At 42.1% G+C, this 20,070-nt stretch overlaps 1 protein-coding gene across 2 annotated transcripts in view; it reads right to left on the reverse strand.

Annotated features, from left to right (window-relative positions):
- Window positions 1-20,070, reverse strand: part of RPIA (ribose 5-phosphate isomerase A) — a 63,318-nt gene that overhangs the window by 17,062 nt on the left and 26,186 nt on the right. The window contains exons 1-4 of one of the 2 annotated variants that reach the window (XM_069976356.1): window positions 12,250-12,328; window positions 6,023-6,157; window positions 3,669-3,729; window positions 480-535 (exon numbers count right to left, since the gene is read on the reverse strand). In XM_069976356.1, coding sequence (XP_069832457.1) covers window positions 480-535; window positions 3,669-3,729; window positions 6,023-6,115 — 210 coding nt within the window. In that variant the 5' untranslated portion in view covers window positions 6,116-6,157; window positions 12,250-12,328. Of the gene's footprint in view, window positions 1-479; window positions 536-3,668; window positions 3,730-6,022; window positions 6,158-12,249; window positions 12,329-20,070 lie in introns of those variants that run through there. The other variant, XM_069976357.1, reaches the window with a different exon arrangement.

Here is a 20,070-nt window from a genome sequence, read left to right on the forward strand (position 1 = left end):
ACCCCTGATTTGTAAACCTTGTGTCCATACTGGGTATTTCTAATTTATATTCTCTATTGTTTCCTATTGCTATTGGACTGCTCTCAGCATATGATCTATGTCTTTGCTGCCTCCTTCCTTTTTCCTCCTAGAATCATGGGATTACCAACTTGCATAACATGCCGCTGTAGTCATTCATTCCTATGAGATCTCTTTCCTTCTATTGTTATTTTGTTTCTTGAATATGTATATAACAAGTATGTGTTAAAAAACAAAGGCAGCTTGTGAACATGGCTTAAAGAGAAGGGGATCTTGCAGAATACCAGGAAACACAAAAAATACAGTACTGTAACCTTGAAGAAGCAGAAATAATCTCAATGTCCCTAAACAGCTTCCAGTTATCATGCAGTGAATTGGTAACAGATGTCACCAAAGACAAAAGAATCGTGTAAGACAGAGATACGTCAGTACAAGCAAGGTCATATAGGAAGAGTCCTTACCTGGAAGGATGTGGGGACACAGAATACATGGAGGTTTTCATTCTTTACCCGCTCAGCTAATAATGGGGGAGAAAGAAAAAAAAATAAGTTAACAGACACATTGTGAAGAGTAATTGTAGACTAGCACTCTCCATCTCTTGTAAAGCTACAACTCTCATCATGGTGGCAGGGTGATCAGGCATACTAAGGGTTTTTTAGTTGGAGACTTAATAAACCCTTACGATTTGGAGACTTAAGATTGACTTTAAGATTCCCTTAACCCCTTAAGGACCGAGCTAATTTTCATTTTTGAGTTTTCGTTTTTTCCTCCTTGTGTATATAAGGCCATGGCACTTGCATTTTTACACCTACGGACCCAAATGAGCACTTATTTTTTGAGTCACCAATTGTACTTTGCAATGACAGGCTGAATTTTTGCATAAAATATGCTGCAAAACCAGAAAAAAAATTATATACGCAGTGTGTCCTATGGAAAAACTGACATGTTATATCTCCTCAAGTCAGTACGATTAAAACGATATGACACTTGTATAACTTTTATATTAATTAATGGCTCGTAAAAAAATAAAACCTTTTACAGAAAATAAACGTTCCTTAAAAATCGCTCCATTCCCATGCTTATATTGCTTTTATCCTTTGGTCTATGGGGCTGTGTGAGGTGTCATTTTTTGTGCCATGACATGTACTTTCTATCGGTACCTTGATTGCGCATATACAACTTTTTGATCGCTTTTTAATAAAATTTTTCTGGATTTGATGCGACCAAAAATGCGCAATTTTGCACTTTGGAATTTTTTTGCACTTACGCCGTTTACCGTGAGGGATCATGAATTAAATAAATTAATATTTCGGGCGATTACGCACGCAGCGATACCAAACATGTTTGTTTATTTATTTTTATTTATAAAATGGGAAAAGGGGGTGATATGGACTTTTATTAGGGGAGGGCGTTCTTTATTAATAAAAAGACTTTATTTTGTTTTCACATACAGTAATTAGAAGCCCTCAGGGGGACTTCTATATACAGAGCACTGATCTCCCATTGAGATCAATGCTGTGTATATGAAGGAGCCATGTTTTCTTAATCTTAGGAGAAACAGATTGCTGAACTCAGGGAGAACAGCCAAATGACAACACTTCCGGCTGCTAATGAAAGCGCTCAATGCAGTGAAGTCCTAGGTGCATTGCCCCCTGGGAAACATGAGTATGCAAAAGAGGAGTCCGTGGAGCCTCATTGAAGAGTCTCAAAACACAGGACTAGCCAGATATCCCTCCGGGAAGGACCCAGCCAAGTGGCAGCTCCTGTTAGGAAACCACCAAATCCACCATATTAAGTGGCCCTATAAGTCAGTGTAGGGCCACTTAATATGGTGGATTTGGTGGTTTTGGTGGTTTCCTAACAGGAGCTGCCACTTGGCTGGGTCCTTCCCGGAGGGATATCTGGCTAGTCCTGTGTTTTGAGACTCTTCAATGAGGCTCCACGGACTCCTCTTTTGCATTCTTAATCTTAGGGTGCCTTCACACCTACCGTATCGCAGCAGAAAATCCGCTGCGGATCCGCAGCAGATTTAATTAAATGAATGAACACAGCATCAAATACGCACTGTCAAATCCGCTGCGGATCCGCAGCAGATTTTCTGCTGCGATACGGTAGGTGTGAAGGCACCCTTAGAAAACTTCTAAAAATCTTGTAACCCAGACCTCTAGCAGGTCAGTAGTTAATGCGACTCTGTACCCACAATCTGCCCACCCCAAACTGCTTGTACCTTCGGATAGCTGCTTTTAATCCATGATCTGTCCTGGGGTCCGTTCGGGCAGGTGATGCAATTATTGTCCTAAAAAACAACTTTTAAACTTGCAGCCCTTTGTCAAATTGGTGTGGCCTAGAGTGTTTGCGGCACCCTTCCGTCCCTCCTCCCCGCCCTCTTCATCATTAGGAACGCCCCTAGAACAAGGTCTCCTATTCATCACCTTTGTGAACACTGCACATGAGCTGGATCATTAAGGGACCTGTGCAGTGTTCAGCCACGTGACGAATAGGAACAATCCTGCCCGGGGGCGTTATGAGGAGGGACAGAGAGGCGGTGCAAGGTTAGGGCACAGACACTCTAGGCCACGCCAGTTTGACACGGGGCTGCAAGTTTAAAAGTTGTTATTTAGGACAATAACTGCATCACCTGCCGAACGGACCCCAGGACAGATTGGATTAAAAGCCGCTATCCGAAGGTACAAGTGGTTTGGGGAGGGAAGACTGTCGGTACAGAGTCGCTTTAAAGAGTACCTGTTACTAAAAATAACCTTTGACCTGTCTGATCACAGCAAGCGTCTCTCACTGCTAAAATCCACTGGGATCAGGAGATATAGGTGGGGAGTGAGCAGTGAGATCTGGTGGGATCAATAACTTTTGACATGTCTGGTAACATAACTATAAAAGTATCCAACGGCACTCAGACTCTTAGGATATAAGTAAAATGGATGCCCACTGTTTCCTCAGACAAACCCAATGGCCTAAATGGAGAAATGAAGGTGTAGGAGAACCCAACAGCATCCAGAAATTTAGCAAAGCTTTATTATATGTCCAAATAGAGAAGTGACGTTTATCAAACATGCTCGATAGCCACAATGCTGTGGTGAAACGTCCCTGCTGTATATGAACATGCAGTAAAGCTTTGCTGAATTCCTGGAGGCTGTTGGGTTCTCTTACTCCTGCCTGTCTGATGTCATGTCAAGTGTTATTTTTAGTGACAGGTACGCTATTAAGAGGTTTACCAGTTACAGGAATTGATGGCCTATCCTATATAGATCTAGACCAGGGATTGGGAACCTGCGGCCCTCCAGCTGTTGCAAAACAACAATTCCCATCCTGCCTTAACAGCCCAAGCCAAGCTGTGTGTGTCCAGGCATGATGAGTGTACAGCAGGAGGGCTAAACGTTCCCCATCCTTGTAGTAGACAATGAGCATAGTCAAGGACTCCAGCTCCAAGTTCAGTGTAGACCAAGCTGCCTCAGCTATGCCGATCTGCTGATGTCTGCACCCCACCAAACAGATACTGATTACCCATCTAATAGATGGGGATCCAACTACCCCCCTTTAATATGTCCTGTGAATAAGGATTCCATGTTCCAAGGTCAATGTATGTAAACAGGTTAGATCCTTTACAAAGGACACGATGTACTGGCACAACGCACCTAATCGGTTCACAGCGTGGACAATGGTGGAGCCACTTCCAATGCCGAGCACCTGATTATTCTGGAAAGAGAAAGAATAGTAAAGGGTTAACTTCACAATATACTTATATGGTTCCAGTAAAATGTAAATCCTCCATTCATTGTGCCATAGGGCATATAAACCCCTGAAGAGTGCAGATACTGAAGATACGCTTTGGTAGACCCAAAAAGAGGTAATATATAAGAACACTAGTACAAGAGGGGGTAAAAAACACCATGTGAGGACCGTGTACCTGCACTGTTCATAAGATTATCTATACATGAAGCCAATACATGGAATTTATAGAAAGGAAGAAAGAAGTAGACTAACAGGGAAAGCAGGAAGAATAAAGCGTCTACTGGGCGGCACCAGCACATGGTCATAGCATTAGTTCTTATACCTTGTGTATATACACACAGAACAGATGGCTAACCCGCAGCCTTTGTGTTATAGCATAAGCAGTGCCAACATGAAGGCTGCCTGAGGACGCTGGAATGTGACATAATCCCAGGCACGCCCTTGATATACTCCACATCAATGCCCCTCTGTGCATCTCCACCTTTCACTATGTCCTTTTCTGCCAATTCATTCCCTTCTTAAAGAGTCACTGTCATGAAAAATAACTTTTGGCATGTCATGAAGCATGTTCAAAGTTATTGATCACAATGGGTCTTGCTGCTCAGATTGTGATCAGGAGATATAGAAGGGAAGAGAGCATGGCAACAAAATGGCTGCTGGCTATTTTCATCAATGTAGCCTCATAGAAATGATAGGTCTGGGAGTGGATCACTCTACTGCCTCGTCCTCTCCCCGGCTCTATCACCTGATGACAGTGTGCGTCAGCAATGAGACCCGCTGCGATCAAAAACGTAAAGGCCCCGTTCCCACTGAGCAAAGGTAGCGGAATTCCGTGACGGAATTGTCCGCCGCGGAATGCCGTTAGCCTCCCGCTCATAATGGGAGTCTATGGGAGGCGCGCGCTCCTGCTCTGTACGCGCTGAAGAATGAACATGTTCATTGTTCAGCGCGTACAGAGCAGGAGCGTGCCTATCACCACCACTAGAGGGAGCTCATTATATATGGCTTTATTAATTATTTAGTTTAGCAGATAAATGACCCCTCCCCCTGCACCCAGCTCTATGTGTATGCTGCTGCTGCTGCTGCTGCTACTACTATCTCTGTAGATCTGGTTATAAAGTAGTTATACACCTCCCAAGGCTGTGCTCACATATTCCCTTTTTAAAGGGAACCAATCAAGGCGAAAATCCACCTAAAGATAAGGAAACGTGCTGGCACATCACCTAGCACGTTTCCCAAACATCCCACTGTACCCACCGTGCCCCCCCTCCATCAGTCAGTAATCTTACTTAGAAGAACTCCCGCACTGTATGTAAATTTACGCCAAGTAGTCACGGTGGGCGGAATTAGTCACGGTGAGCGGAATCAGTCACCGGTCCTGGGCGTCTGGAATCGCTGTAATCACACCCAGAGGGGCGTGATTGAAAGGTCTGCGTTCAATCCACGTGACACGGCGCCTGCGTTCCACGTCGGCAGCACGTCGGCGTCGTCTCCCGCCGTACTGCGCATGCGCGGACTCTGGGAGACGTTGGCGCGCCGCCGACGTAGAACGCCAGCGCCACGTGGATTGAGCGCAGACCTTTCAATCACGCCCCTCTGGGCGTGCTTACAGCGATTCCAGACGCCCAGGACCGGTGACTGATTCCGCTCACTGTGACTAATTCCGCCCACCGTGACTACTTGGCGTAAATTGACATACAGCGCAGGAGTTCTTCTAAGTAAGATTACTGACTGATGGAGGGGGGCATGGTGGGTACAGGGGGCTGTTTGGGAAACGTGCTGGGTGATATGCCAGCACGTTTCTTTATCTTTAGGTGGATTTTCGCCGTGATTGGTTCCCTTTAAGCCAAGACTTTCTGAAATTACAGCAATGAGACTCTACTCCCCTCTCTCTCCAAAGCCACAAACTTCATGGGAAATGTAGACAGCATTAGAAAATCATACAGGTATAGGAATCAACAGGGCAGACAACCAATACATATCAGCTAGAACAGGTAAGCACATAGACTAGAATCTGTATCCTCTAATAATATCTTATGCTGCACTATATAAGCAGAGCAAATTCATGGAGTGCTTCTTTAATTAGAAGAGTCCCCATGAATGTATCAAGGATTTAGGTTTCTTTTGAAATGCCCTTAACAGGGGACATATATTATTCTCCTTGAGGAGACCACCAGCTGATATGTGGCATCTAGCTGCATGTGTGATTCCAGCCTTACAGACACAATAAGAACCTCAGCCCCGGACGCCTCCATACCTTGACATGATTGTCCACAGCCGCACACCCCGCCAGTCTCTTGGCCTCTTCAGTCATCCTGCAGATTGTAGTGAGCAGCCGGCGCTGGAGCATGCAGAGTCTACACAACACAGATCTGGCCTGGAGGGATCAGACCTGCCCAGGAAATAGAAGAGTATAAGGGGATACGTACAAAATTCCTGCATTACTTCTGCTTTATCAGCCGCCGGTCACACGGCAATCCACATGTCCCATAACAAATGCTCCACATGTCCCATAGATAGATAGCGCACAATGCACCATGCTTCCCATAGAAGAGGCCCTGATGCCTCTACATAAATATCATCATCAGGGATATAAGAGATGAGGCTACCCCCAGCCCCTCTATCCAGTCAAGTATGGTACATATGCATTCACCCTTTGGCCCTCCAGCTGTTACAAAACTACAATACCCATCATGCCTGGACAGCCAAAGCCATCATGCGAGTTGTAGTTTTGCTACAGCTGAAGGGCCGAAGGTTCCCCATCCCTGATCTAAAACTTGGCATCACTTTATGTTGTTTGTAGTGGGAATACCCCTTTAAACACACTCTATCAGTCACTTTGCACATTGTTGTACAAACATGAGGCTTCCTCAGCACACTCTTAGCACATCGTTTCAAAACTTCCTCAAGAATTAGAGTCATGTAGCTGGCAAAGCCTACTTAAAGGGCAACTCCACCCAGAATGCACTATACTAAAGGATGTTAGAAACTAAATTTCACCCATGCTGTGCTGGTAGACTGGGTATGATTGGTACACTGTACACTAAATTCTACTACTATGCTGCACTACAGTGACGTCTGTTTGAGAAGACCACCCACAATTGTACTGTAAGGTGGTCTGTGCCATCAAAGAAAATGGCCAGTGTGTCTATTATATAGTGGACTGAAAATCTGTCAAGGGATATCCAGTCTGGATAAGGGAGAGGTCTTCTTAGAGAGGTGATCCTTCACTAGATAAGTTTTGAGCAGGAGAATCTGACAGGTTGGACACCACTGCTGTAGGGACACATAAGTAAAGCAGACCACATATCTCTCCATTGTCCTGGCTGGGTAGACACAAACAGGAAGAGGGGAAGAGGCCCCTTGCAGATGCCCCTGGTAACCTAATCGAGAATTAAAGGATTGGGCATGCTGGAATCCAATATGCCTGATCCTCACCGCCCTCGACATCTGACATATACATTAGATGGTCGCCAAGTCTCAGCAAAATTGAACAGTTTGAGCAAAAGTTATCTGTCATGCATGGCCAGCTTAAAGACACACTGTATATAGCGGTAGTATGAAGTAGTGACAGAAGCTGAACAGAATGATGTATCACTTACATTGTTCTGTGCAGCTGATCCAGAGATATCCTCCTGAATAACATGGACAATAAGTAGTCCTCTCCATTATGTGCATGAGCCCAGTAGTCCTGGATATTCATGAGAAGCAGTTATCTATGCATGCTGTGTATAGGCAGTCACCTGTCAATTAGTAGCTGGGGGGGGGGGGGGAAGGGGTGTGGCAAGAATCCTACTCTCCTGCAAATTAGGAGAACGGCTGACCAGAATGATGGAAGTAATACACCGATCTGTTCAGCATTTCTGTCACTAGTTTATACTGACCTTATTTAAGGTGGAATAAACCTAGCAACAGATTTTCTTAAGGTGTACCTAGTCACCAAAACCAGTAGAATAGCAGGAAGAGACAGGCACTGCTGCATGTTCCTCTCCCTCGTCTGGACAATCCCATAGACTTAATAATAATAATAATAATAATGTTTTTATTTGTATAGCGCACACAGATTTCGCAGCACTTCACCTATCTGTATGTTTTTGGGTGTGGGAGGAAACCGGAGTACCCGAAGGAAACCCACGCAAACACAGAGAGAACATACAAACCCAGGAGACCAGCTCTGCAAGGCTACAGTGCTAACCACGGAGCCACCATGCTACATTATTATTCCATTCAAGTCACATGTTTTCTGGAAGAAAGCTACTGTATTTTTGTAAGCCTGCATAGTGCATTTGGACATCACAGAAGTGTTCCCCCACTCAGGACGCATCTGAGATCTAGAACAAGAAGCTGCTCTGCCAGATTCTAGTGGCCTCACTATATATTCCTATATCTCCTCTGTGGCAGCTGCTCCAGGGAGAATGCAATGGCCGTGGTTCCCCCTGGCATAATGTGCTGTTTGCCAGTGATGCCAGGAGCCGAACCCTTGGCAATCAGTTCATTTCTGAACGTTGTTGTCTTAGAGGAGACGCAGCCTTTAGTTTTGTATTTCAGGCCAATTCATTTAGATTTTATAAGAAAAACACCATCCTCCGACTTCCAATACACAACACACACACACTTTTTGTGGTCTGTAAATGAATTTTCACAGCCTTTTTTTTTAACAAAATGTTTACCAGGCCATGGTTTTTATGTGTTTTTTTCCAGCATTTTTTAACTCCTCACTGACTGACCTTTGGATGAGTTTCAACATAACAGAGGCCACTCACTGGTCGGACCACAGGTTATTTTCCATGTCTGATCACATTTACTCCTGACGCAGTGGTTTCACTAGACCAGTGCTTCTCAAACTGTGAGGCGGGCGTCACCAGTGAGGCGCCCCTAGTTGTTGGTGAGGCCCAGCTGGGGAGGGAGTTTTCACAAAGTAACTATGATCTGCACAGCCCTTTTGCGGTTTTCAAAAATCTCCATTTTAGCAACATTATTAATGTATTTTGTACTTGTTTTATTAGTATATAGAGCCTGGGAGATGGGTGGGAGGTAGCCCTAGCAATATTCCCAGCTTTTAAATGGACTTTCACCACAGGTAGTGAGTCCCAGGCATCCTCTTGGTCCATCTGGTGAGGCCCGGGCATTGCCTTGGTCTGTTGGGTGAGGCTCCAGGAGAAAAAGTTTGAGAAGCACTGCACTAGAGCATAATACACCAGCTAGACCACTGCTTTTAGAGCAGAGTGGTGGTTGGTAACCTAGACAACAGGATGTCAACAATGGGAGAGAGAAGCATCTCAGGAGGAGGCAAGTTTGCTAAATGAATGTATGGGCAAAAATATTTAATAGAGATGAGCGAACCGGGTTCGGGTTTGAGTCGATCCGAACCCGAACGTTCGGTATTTGATTAGCGGGGGCTGCTGAACTTGGATAAAGCTCTAAGTTTGTTTGGAAAACATGGATACAGCCAATGACTATATCCATGATTTCCACATAGCCTTAGGGCTTTATCCAACTTCAGCAGCCACCGCTAATCAAATGCCGAAAGTTCGGGTTCGGATGGACTCCAGCATGCTCCAGGTTCGCTCATCTCTAATATTTAACTTGGTGAGCCCTACCAGTATAACTATATTAAAGATTGGAATATCCCTTTAAGGTTCCCCTCAGAGCCAACAACCCAACTAGGAACATCAGCTGAGCTGTTGCTCTTGTTTTTGCACAAATCCCTTTTTATTAGAAGCTGATCACATGATGCTTCAATGCTATAACCTCCAGCAAACACCTGTAATCTGTGGGGGAACATAGTACCAGGTATAGAAATGGGTTAGTGTGGGAAAGCTTCATCTCTGACTGATAACTCTCATATTCTGGAGAGAAATACGTGTACAGAGCAGGGATGGGGAACCTTCGGCCCTCCGGCTGTTGCAAAACTACAATTCCCATCATGCCTAGACAGCTAAAGCTAAGGCTGTCCAGGCATGATGGGAACTGTAGTTTTGCAACAGCTGGAGGGCCGAAGGTTCCCCATCCCTGGTATACAGCATAGCGAGAGAACCAGAGGATTATAGATGTGCAATAGTATAACAAACCCCAGCTTGTAATATAAGAAAGAATATGCTCCCGGAAGACATTTTTACAGAGTAATTGCCTATGTAAACATTTTTGTTGTAATTTTTTTAGGAGATTATTTTTTTTACTATGATGTTTTTTAGATGAATCACGAATAAATAAGTGCTTTGTATATGGAATATGCCCATATTTTGGTGTAAGTTGTATTGAAGTGGGTTTCCTGTTTTAATAGCAATAGACCCTGAGTATATGTGGAATAAATTGGGACACAGTGTCCTAGGATTATCTATCGCTTGTTGTTTTACAGTCTACAATCAGTCTATGATAGTGAATGAGCCTGCTGCATTATATATTTTTGCCCATGCGCTGATAAATATTGACAATACAGATCCTGAACACAATGTGAATAGAGACAAATGCTAAATAGCTCCCTCTCCATAAACCCACAATAATCTTTTGGGCTCTGTTTAAAAGGATATTCCAGCACCCAATAACTTATCTCCTATGCACGTGATAGGGGATAAAGTGTCTGACCATGAACAGGGAATGCAGCCACTGGAAACCCCCAAAAATCTGCTGATAAGAGTCCCAAAAGAGGAGCATGCGCAACACAGCTCTATGCAATCCCTTTGGAGAGTCAGTAAAGCACATGGCTAGGTCTAACAGCTCCATGGGGAATGAATGGAGCAGCAGAGCACGTGCTCATCCCACCTCTACTAGCTGGGAGAGTCTGGATCCCATTCAGGAGATCACCCAGCAGTTTGATCACTTGTTATACATCTGTATCTGTCAGCCAGAGGCAGAAACTACTGAGAAAAACTCAACTACAAGGAAGATACAATGTATGTAATAGTGTATAGCAAAGATTCCAAACATTATATGTTACTATAACACAATGCACAAGGGGCTTCTCCCTGTAACTAGATACAATGTATATAATAGTGTATAGCAAAGATTCCAAACATTATATGTTACTATAACACAATGCACAAGGGGCTTCTCCCTGTAACTAGATACAATGTATATAATAGTGTATAGCATTATATGTAACTATAACACAATGCACAAGGGGCTTCTCCCTGTAAGATACAATGTATATAATAGTGTATAGCAAAGATTCCAAACATTATATGTTACTATAACACAATGCACAAGGGGCTTCTCCCTGTAAGATACAATGTATATAATAGTGTATAGCAAAGATTCCAAACATTATATGTAACTATAACACAATGCACAAGGGGCTTCTCCCTGTAACTAGATACAATGTATATAATAGTGTATAGCAAAGATTCCAAACATTATATGTAACTATAACACAATGCACAAGGGGCTTCTCCCTGTAACTAGATACAATGTATATAATAGTGTATAGCAAAGATTCCAAACATTATATGTTACTATAACACAATGCACAAGGGGCTTCTCCCTGTAAGATACAATGTATATAATAGTGTATAGCAAAGATTCCAAACATTATATGTAACTATAACACAATGCACAAGGGGCTTCTCCCTGTAACTAGATACAATGTATATAATAGTGTATAGCAAAGATCCCAAACATTATATGTAACTATAACACAATGCACAAGGGGCTTCTCCCTGTAAGATACAATGTATATAATAGTGTATAGCAAAGATTCCAAACATTATATGTAACTATAACACAATGCACAAGGGGCTTCTCCCTGTAACTAGATACAATGTATATAATAGTGTATAGCAAAGATCCCAAACATTATATGTAACTATAACACAATGCACAAGGGGCTTCTCCCTGTAAGATACAATGTATATAATAGTGTATAGCATTATATGTAACTATAACACAATGCACAAGTGGCTTCTCCCTGTAACTAGATACAATGTATATAATAGTGTATAGCATTATATGTAACTATAACACAATGCACAAGTGGCTTCTCCCTGTAACTAGATACAATGTATATAATAGTGTATAGCAAAGATCCCAAACATTATATGTAACTATAACACAATGCACAAGTGGCTTCTCCCTGTAACTAGATACAATGTATATAATAGTGTATAGCAAAGATCCCAAACATTATATGTAACTATAACACAATGCACAAGTGACTTCTCCCTGTAAGATACAATGTATATAATAGTGTATAGCAAAGATTCCAAACATTATATGTAACTATAACACAATGCACAAGGGGCTTCTCCCTGTAACTAGATACAATGTATATAATAGTGTATAGCAAAGATCCCAAACATTATATGTAACTATAACACAATGCACAAGTGGCTTCTCCCTGTAACTAGATACAATGAATGACAACTATCATAGAATGTTACACTGTATCCGGGTGATGTATACACAGAGCTTCTCCCACAGGGACCTGCAGTCACCAGGACACCTATAGATATCATTAGATGTATATATAGTAAGGGGGATGAGACTTACTGCAGAGCTGTGGTCAGGGCGAGCACACTGCACACAACATGCTCTGCTCCCAGTACTGCACTGGGGCACCGATACGTCACAGCTGAGGGCGGGGTCTGGGCGGGGACTGCATTAACCCCATAATACCCAGAAGCTTTTTGACAACCTTGTCCTGTGCTGCTAGAACAGCTGTATACTGGCTTATGTGTTGTCTGCAGCGCTGTTTATAGAGTTTTGTGTGTGTTTTTTTTTTTATTATTGGAAAACTCTATTGTTATGACTGCATTATTGTAAACAGCTTGAGTTTCCTTTCTATTTCTCAAATATGTATGTAGTTGGTTTATTGCTGCTGGTATTATGCATCACCAGTCAGGATACTGGGGCATGGCATATTTCTTCTGTCACCTGGAAGACATGACTATTGCAGATTACTGCTGTATTATTATTATTATTATTTGTAAAATTACATTTTTAAATCACTGACAGCAGCATCTAGGCAATTATAGGAGCAGCATCAGAGCTAGCCTTCACCATGGCTAGCAGCTACTGAGTATGGATCAGACTCCTTAAAGGGGAACTCCAGGTAGAGGTAAAAAAAAAATGAAACCTCTGCAGCAGCATATAGCATTACTTACCTATCTATCGCAGTTTTGAAACTACCAAAAATTCATTTATTTTGTTCTCTTTTGTGTTTCTGTACTTCCTGGTTTATCAGTTGTACACAGTACTACAGGTTCCAGAATGCAATGCTTCCCCTCAGCTGTTCATCACAGTCCTCCACCCTGCCTATTCCCCGCCCAAATCTGTTGCAGAACATCTAGGCTGTATTCACACATTGCAGTTTCATTGTGTTACTAAATTATTTGCAGTACTTTATCATGTCATTCTAAATATTTAAAGCGCAACTATAAAATATTTTGACCATTCAGTTTTAGTTAGCTTAGGTCATGATAAGACTTTTTGCAATATACATTAATAACCTAAAATGAACAGTTTTTTAAATACATAAGGCTGATTATGCCCTTACAGCTCTGTCTGGCTCTGACTTATTTCTTCATTCCTGCTGGACACGCCCCCTCTCTGCAGATGCTTAGTGTAGGAGGATCAGATAACAGCCCTGACACAGAGAGAAACATAAACAAAACCTCCCCCCCCCCTCCTAGCAGCACGTTCTCCCCCCTCCCCTCACAGAGGTGACTAAGCAGAGCTGAGGGTGTTGTGTGTGAGGAGCAGCGCAGGGGAAGAGATGGATGGAGGGACAAGTACTCAGTGCTTCACCCAGGGGGGATATGCCACCATGACTCCAATGTACTGCATGAGGGAGAGTGGGTGAGTCACTGAGGGGAGGACTACAAGTCCCAGCACAACACAGCTATAGTCCTGCCATAGTACATATAACATTCACTATCAGATGTCTGCAGCAGGTGCCCCCACCTCCATGGCTGACATTATCCTACAGTGTAATGAGAGCAGATGACTGTATCTAATCCCACTGTGTGTGATACCATCTGCTGGGGCTCTGTATCTAATCTTACATTCTGTATGCTGGGGCTGTATCTAATCCTGCTATGTGTGATACATCTGCTAAGGTGCTGGTCAGTGAATGGAGGGACGCAGCCAGGGAGATGAGGGAGAGGCCACGCCCACTTTCATGCAGCCAGAAGAAAAATTCATTTATTCCTCTGAGCCAAACAACTGGGGATATCTCAGCGAGCGCACATGCTATCAACGCAGTTTAGGGCTCTTTTTAAAAGCTAACACGATGGCTTTTTATTTGAGGAATTTCATTTTTTGGCTACTGAAATTATAGTTGCGCTTTAACTTGACGAGCCCTTGCTATGACTGTGGAGATGGGAATACCCCATTTATTTCCATTCTGACACAGTGCTCTCTACTGACATCTCTGGCCGAGACAGGAACTGTCCAGAGCAGGAGAGGTTTTCTATGGGCATACCAAACATGTTTATTTTTTTTTATTTATAAAATGGGGCGGTATTCAAACTTTTATTAGGGGAGGATATTTTGTATTAATTAAAATTTAATTTTTTTACACACATACTAGAAGTTCCCCTGGCGTCAGGGTTATTCCCCCCTGGGGGACTTCTAGTATAACTACACTGATCTCTCATTGAGATCTAGGCAAATAGCGGAAAAAAAGCGTCAAACTCCTAGATGCCAGCGGTGCCTCAGAGGAATCACAGGAACGATGATGGTAATATTTAGAAATACGCACAGAGTATTACGCGTTTCAAAAGCATAAGCTTTCTTCCTCAGATAGTTGTGCATACAGAGTATAGGACAGTGGGAGTTTAAAAGGACTGAGAGGATTGAGAAAAGGGTGCCAATCCCGCCCATTAATGTTGCTAGGCAATAATATAAACAACACAGTAGGTGCACAAACACTAATCGATACAGTTGTATACATAGGGCTGATGTAATGAAAAGGCAAAGGGTATATATTACACTGCAGCTATTGGGAGCTAGAGGCAGATTGCTACAGATAAATGTAAATAGATAGCAGGAAAAAGCTGGTAGTGGAAACTGAGGAGGGGGTTATAGCATAACAGGGGTAATGTTGTAAATATATAAGTTATGTGTATAGATAGGTAAACTATTGGAATAAATTCATGATGATAAATGAATACCTAGATGTATATAAGGATAACATAAGGAGATTAGCGGTAAATACATTCCTCAGGGAGTATATTAACACATAAAATCATTGAATTGGTGATAAAACCATATCAAGGGAATAAAATCATGATGGTGAATAGTCAAAATCAATATAAATAAATAATAGTAGGATAAATTCATGGGGGATAAAAAAAAGAGAATAATGATAATAATTAGTAATCAATAATAATACAAAAATATTAATAAAAAATATATAGTAATCAATAATAATAATAAAAACTAATTAATACATACACATATACATATACATACATATACACACATATATATATATATACACATACATACATAAAATGGAACTTTATATAATGGATATATTCATGGGGGATGATAGATAGATGGAATAATTGGTAATAAATAATCAGAACAATAAGACATAGGAACATGGTGATAAAAAACAAACAAGCAAACCACTATATCTATGATAGTATATCACCATGTTCCTATGTCTTATTGTTCTGATTATTTATTACCAATTATTCCATCTATCTATCATCCCCCATGAATATATCCATTATATAAAGTTCCATTTTATGTATGTATGTGTATATATATATATATATATATATATATATATGTGTGTATATGTATGTATATGTATTATTTTTTTTTATTATTATTATTGATTACTATATATTTTTTATTAATATTTTTGTATTATTATTATTGATTACTAATTATTATCATTATTCTCTTTTTTTATTCCCCATGAATTTATCCTACTATTATTTATTTATTTATATTGATTTAGACTATTCACCATCATGATTTTATTCCCTTGATATGGTTTTATCACCAATTCAATGATTTTATGTGTTAATATACTCCCTGAGGAATGTATTTACCTCTAATCTCCTTATGTTATCCTTATATACATCTAGGTATTCATTTATCATCATGAATTTATTCCAATAGTTTACCTATGTATACACATAACTTGTATATATACAACATTACCCGTTATGCTATAACCCCCTCCTCAGTTTCCACTACCAGCTGCAGTTTACCTGCTTCTATAGCATTCCTCTATTACCTGCCATGCCCATGGGACAGCCGAATATCACTGTGCAGCTCAGCACAGTGATATCAGCCCTTGTACTACGCCACAGTCTGATGGGGATTCCAGTTTTACAACACGATCTGACAGCTCACGATCTGACAGCTTGAGTCTGAAGCAGGCGGCACATTCCTAAGTGCCCTCATTGGTTCCCTCTCACCACACCTCCTCTGTAATTGGACACATCTGCTCACGTGACTTCTTCTCTCGGCACACAGTCTCAGCAGAACAAGTCCTCACTGTTACAATGTATCCAGAGTGATCTAACATGTTTTGTTTTCCTGCTATCTATTTACGTTTATCTGTAGCGATCTGCCTCTAGCTCCCAATAGCTGCAGTGTAATATATACCCTTTGCCTTTTCATTACATCAGCCCTATGTATGCAACTGTATCGGTTAGTGTTTGTGCACCTACTGTGTTATTTATATCAGTGGTTCTCAAACTGTGAGGCGCCCCCTAGTTGTTGGTGAGGCCCATCTGGAGAGCTAGTTTTCAAAAAAGTTACTAGGATCCGCTTAGTCCTTTTGCTGTTTGCAAAGATCTCTATTTTAGCAACATTATTCATTTATTTTGTACTTGCTTTATTAGTATATAGAGTTTGGGAGCCAGGTGAAAGCTAGCCCTAGTATTATTTTCAGATTTTAAATGAACTTTCACCACAGATAGTGAGGCCCAGGCATCCTCTTGGTCCGTCTGGTGAGGCCCGGGCATTGCCTTGGTCTGTTGGGTGAGGCTCCAGTAGAAAAAGTTTGAGAAGCACTGGTTTATATTATTGCCTAGCAACATTAATGGGCGGGATTGGCGCCCTTTTCTCAATCCTCTCAGTCCTTTTAAACTCCTACTGTCCTACACTCTGTATGCACAACTATCTGAGGAAGAAAGCTTATGCTTTTGAAACGCGTAATACTCTGTGCGTATTCTAAATAAACTTTCTAAATATTACCATCATCGTTCCTGTGATTCCTCTGAGGCAGCACTGGCATCTAGGAGTTTGACGCTTTTTTTCCGCTATTTGCCTGCACTTCTACGGGCCCCTTTGGGAGCATCCCAGTCTGTCTCTCCCAGCTAGCTGCCGCCCTGAACACAGACGCCAAGTTGAAACAGGACACAGTACCCCACAAAGGGGTGATATGCAACAAGCCCAAGGGGCTTTAAGGTGAGCCTCCATCTACCTTTCCATTTACCCATTGGTACCTACGGTATCACATGAGGCGCTGCCTCCCGCCTTTCGCTTTTTTTTCCTTTATCCTATCTATCATTGAGATCTATGCAGTATAGATATATTGATTTAGTATAGATATACTGCCCAGATCCATGAGATCAGTGTTCTATTGCTTTCGGCTGCTGCAGCCGAGAGCAATAGAATGTCGAGTCGGGATCAGCGCCGTTACGGCACAGACCCCGGCCTGGTAAAGATGCGGGGATCGCTCCTCCGCGATCATGACGTGGGAGGGGGGAGGGGCGATGCCCCCCCCCCAACTAGGCACCAGGGAAGGGAAAAAGAAGCATTTTAAATGCAGCTGTTAACTTTGACAGATGCATTTAAAAGGCTAATTAGCGGGCACAGCGTTCGGACCGTGCCCGCTAATAGCCGCGGTCCTGGGCTGCAGATAGCACCCGGGATCGCAGTAGGTCACAGCTGGGTTTAGAGCCCCCTCTAAACACCCTTAACAATGCAAGGGCGTATATTTACGCCCTTGGTCGTTAAGGGGCTAATATTGAAATGGACTTGGTCCCTAAGGGGTTAAAATAGCTCCATTACATTTACTGTACATGAACCACTGGGGTTAAAAGGTTCCAGCTGTTATTGACTGTCAAGAAGATCTTAGAGAGGGAGGAACCTCTGGGCGTTCAGGTCACAGGGATATTAGCCCCATGAGAGTCAATATGGCTGACCTTAGAGTGTCAGACAGCTACTTCCTGTCCCAAGAGGACATAATAACTGCACATTTCTAAACAAACTGGAGAGATTAAAAAACATTGGGGGCACACACTGTTACTGTTACTGCAAACAGGACATTCAAATGGAAATGGTGGCTGTGGAGCCGCTCACCTGGGGTGGTCATGCTAGGAGTCCGACACCGCTGATCGTATAATCAAATAACGAGCCTCTTGCAGTCAGTCCGCGGGCTGGGGGGGGGGGGGGATCCCGGAAGGGAATCAAAGGAAGGTTATGCCAGCTGGAGGTACAACTGTGCAAGAAGTGGCGCTAAAGGAATCAGATGGACATCACTCCTTCAATGATGGGAGTAGTAGTACTTGATATAAAGTCAAAGCTTTATTACAAGAATTACACGTTTCAAGGCATAGCCTCTTCATCAGATTCGCATGGTAATGGGATGTACACTATGGACATTTATGCAGTAAAAAAAAGGGAAAACATTGTTTGAATTGCCCGGGAAACATTCTCATAGGTCATTTAAAACATGAATTCCAATGTAAGAAATAATAAAATTATTAAATTACAACATCATTGGGTCTGTGTCATAATTAAAAAGTGACCAGACATACATTATATAGGTCTGAACAGAGAATCAATGCCTTTTTTAAGAGTTCCTGACAATATAATATATTAGGTGAGCTAAATGTTCTGAGCAAATCCCATACCTGGAAAATCTACTGATCTAATGTATGCTAAAATATGGATTTAAACGTAATCTATGGTGCCATTCTTCTAATTTATTACATTTCCAACCAAGAATTTGTTTTCCTACTAAAGCCTTTGACTTATCTGGCCACCTGTAATCTTCAGTTTCACCACTAGAGAGCAGTATAGATTATATAAAAGATAGCCAAAGCTGGAAAGTAGTGGGCTGAATCACTAGAAATGTAGTTTCAGGAACTTCTCCTGTTTCTATTATTGGATCACATGTGGCATGTGTTTGGATACAGATTGCAATCCAAAGGGAGAAATCTATAACAAGCCAAACTACCATCATATTTCGTTATTTTTTATTATCATTATTATTTTCAAAATCATAGACAATGCAATCTCTGTGGTTTCTTGAGATTTCTCAAGATACCCCTCTGGTGTGCCCCATGGAAAAGGAGCAGATTGGCGCCATTCCAGCTATATCCCCCCGCTCGCCTGATGTGCAAGCAAGGGGGGCACAGCATGGTAGGGAGAAGATGTATCCTCCTCCTATGCCAGATATATCATGAGTTACGCCCACTCGCAAGCGTAAACCAGGGAAAAATACTGTGTCCAAGTAAGAGTACAGGTTTTGGGCATAAGGGTATGTTCACATGATGCATATCCCATTCCAAAATCTATCTGAACTCCACCTCCTATGGTTTTCAATCCACTCCGCATATGGAGGGAGATTTATCAAACATGGTGTAAAGTGAAACTGGCCCAGTTGCCCCTAGCAACCAATCAGATTCCACCTTTCATTCCTCACAGACTCTTTGGAAAATGAAAGGTGGAATCTGATTGGTTGCTAGGGGCAACTGAGCCAGTTTCACTTTACACCATGTTTGATAAATCTCCCCCGGGGTGCAGATATGTATTTTACAGTGGATTTAAAGTGGTTATCCAGGCTTTAAAAAAAACATGTCCGCTTTATTCTCCTGTCCTCAGATGGAGTGTAGAGTTTTGCAGCTCAGTTCTATTGAAGTGAATGCAGCTGATTGTAATACCCCGCACAACCTGAGGATAGGGTTGGCGCTGTTATTGCAAGAAAGTAGCTGTGTTTTTTCAAGTCCTGCATAACCCTTTTAAAAAAGCAGCGGTACATGACTTATAAAAGTGTATTCTGCCTATAGCCATATATACTGGGGCTAACCCATGTCTAAATTTGCAACGTACAGTAATCCATGTTATGTCTGTCTCAGGTGTCTCCACCTTATCACCTGCCTCGGTATCAGTAAATTATAGATAGAGAGATCTGGTATTTCCTGTTCCTACTCATATATAAAGAGTGGACGTAGAGGTACTAATAAACCCAGACTCCATAGTCTCTGGATGGCAGGAAGGTCCCATGTGGTGTAATCTTTGTAGTCTGTTTATGTGGTTATTACTACTATATTATCTGCTATAGATTGGAGGGAACAGTATATGACATCACTGCAATGCGTCGCCCTCTAGAGT

Source organism: Dendropsophus ebraccatus, chromosome 7, assembly GCF_027789765.1.
Source record: "Dendropsophus ebraccatus isolate aDenEbr1 chromosome 7, aDenEbr1.pat, whole genome shotgun sequence".
In the NCBI taxonomy this organism is placed as follows: Eukaryota; Metazoa; Chordata; class Amphibia; order Anura; family Hylidae; genus Dendropsophus; species Dendropsophus ebraccatus.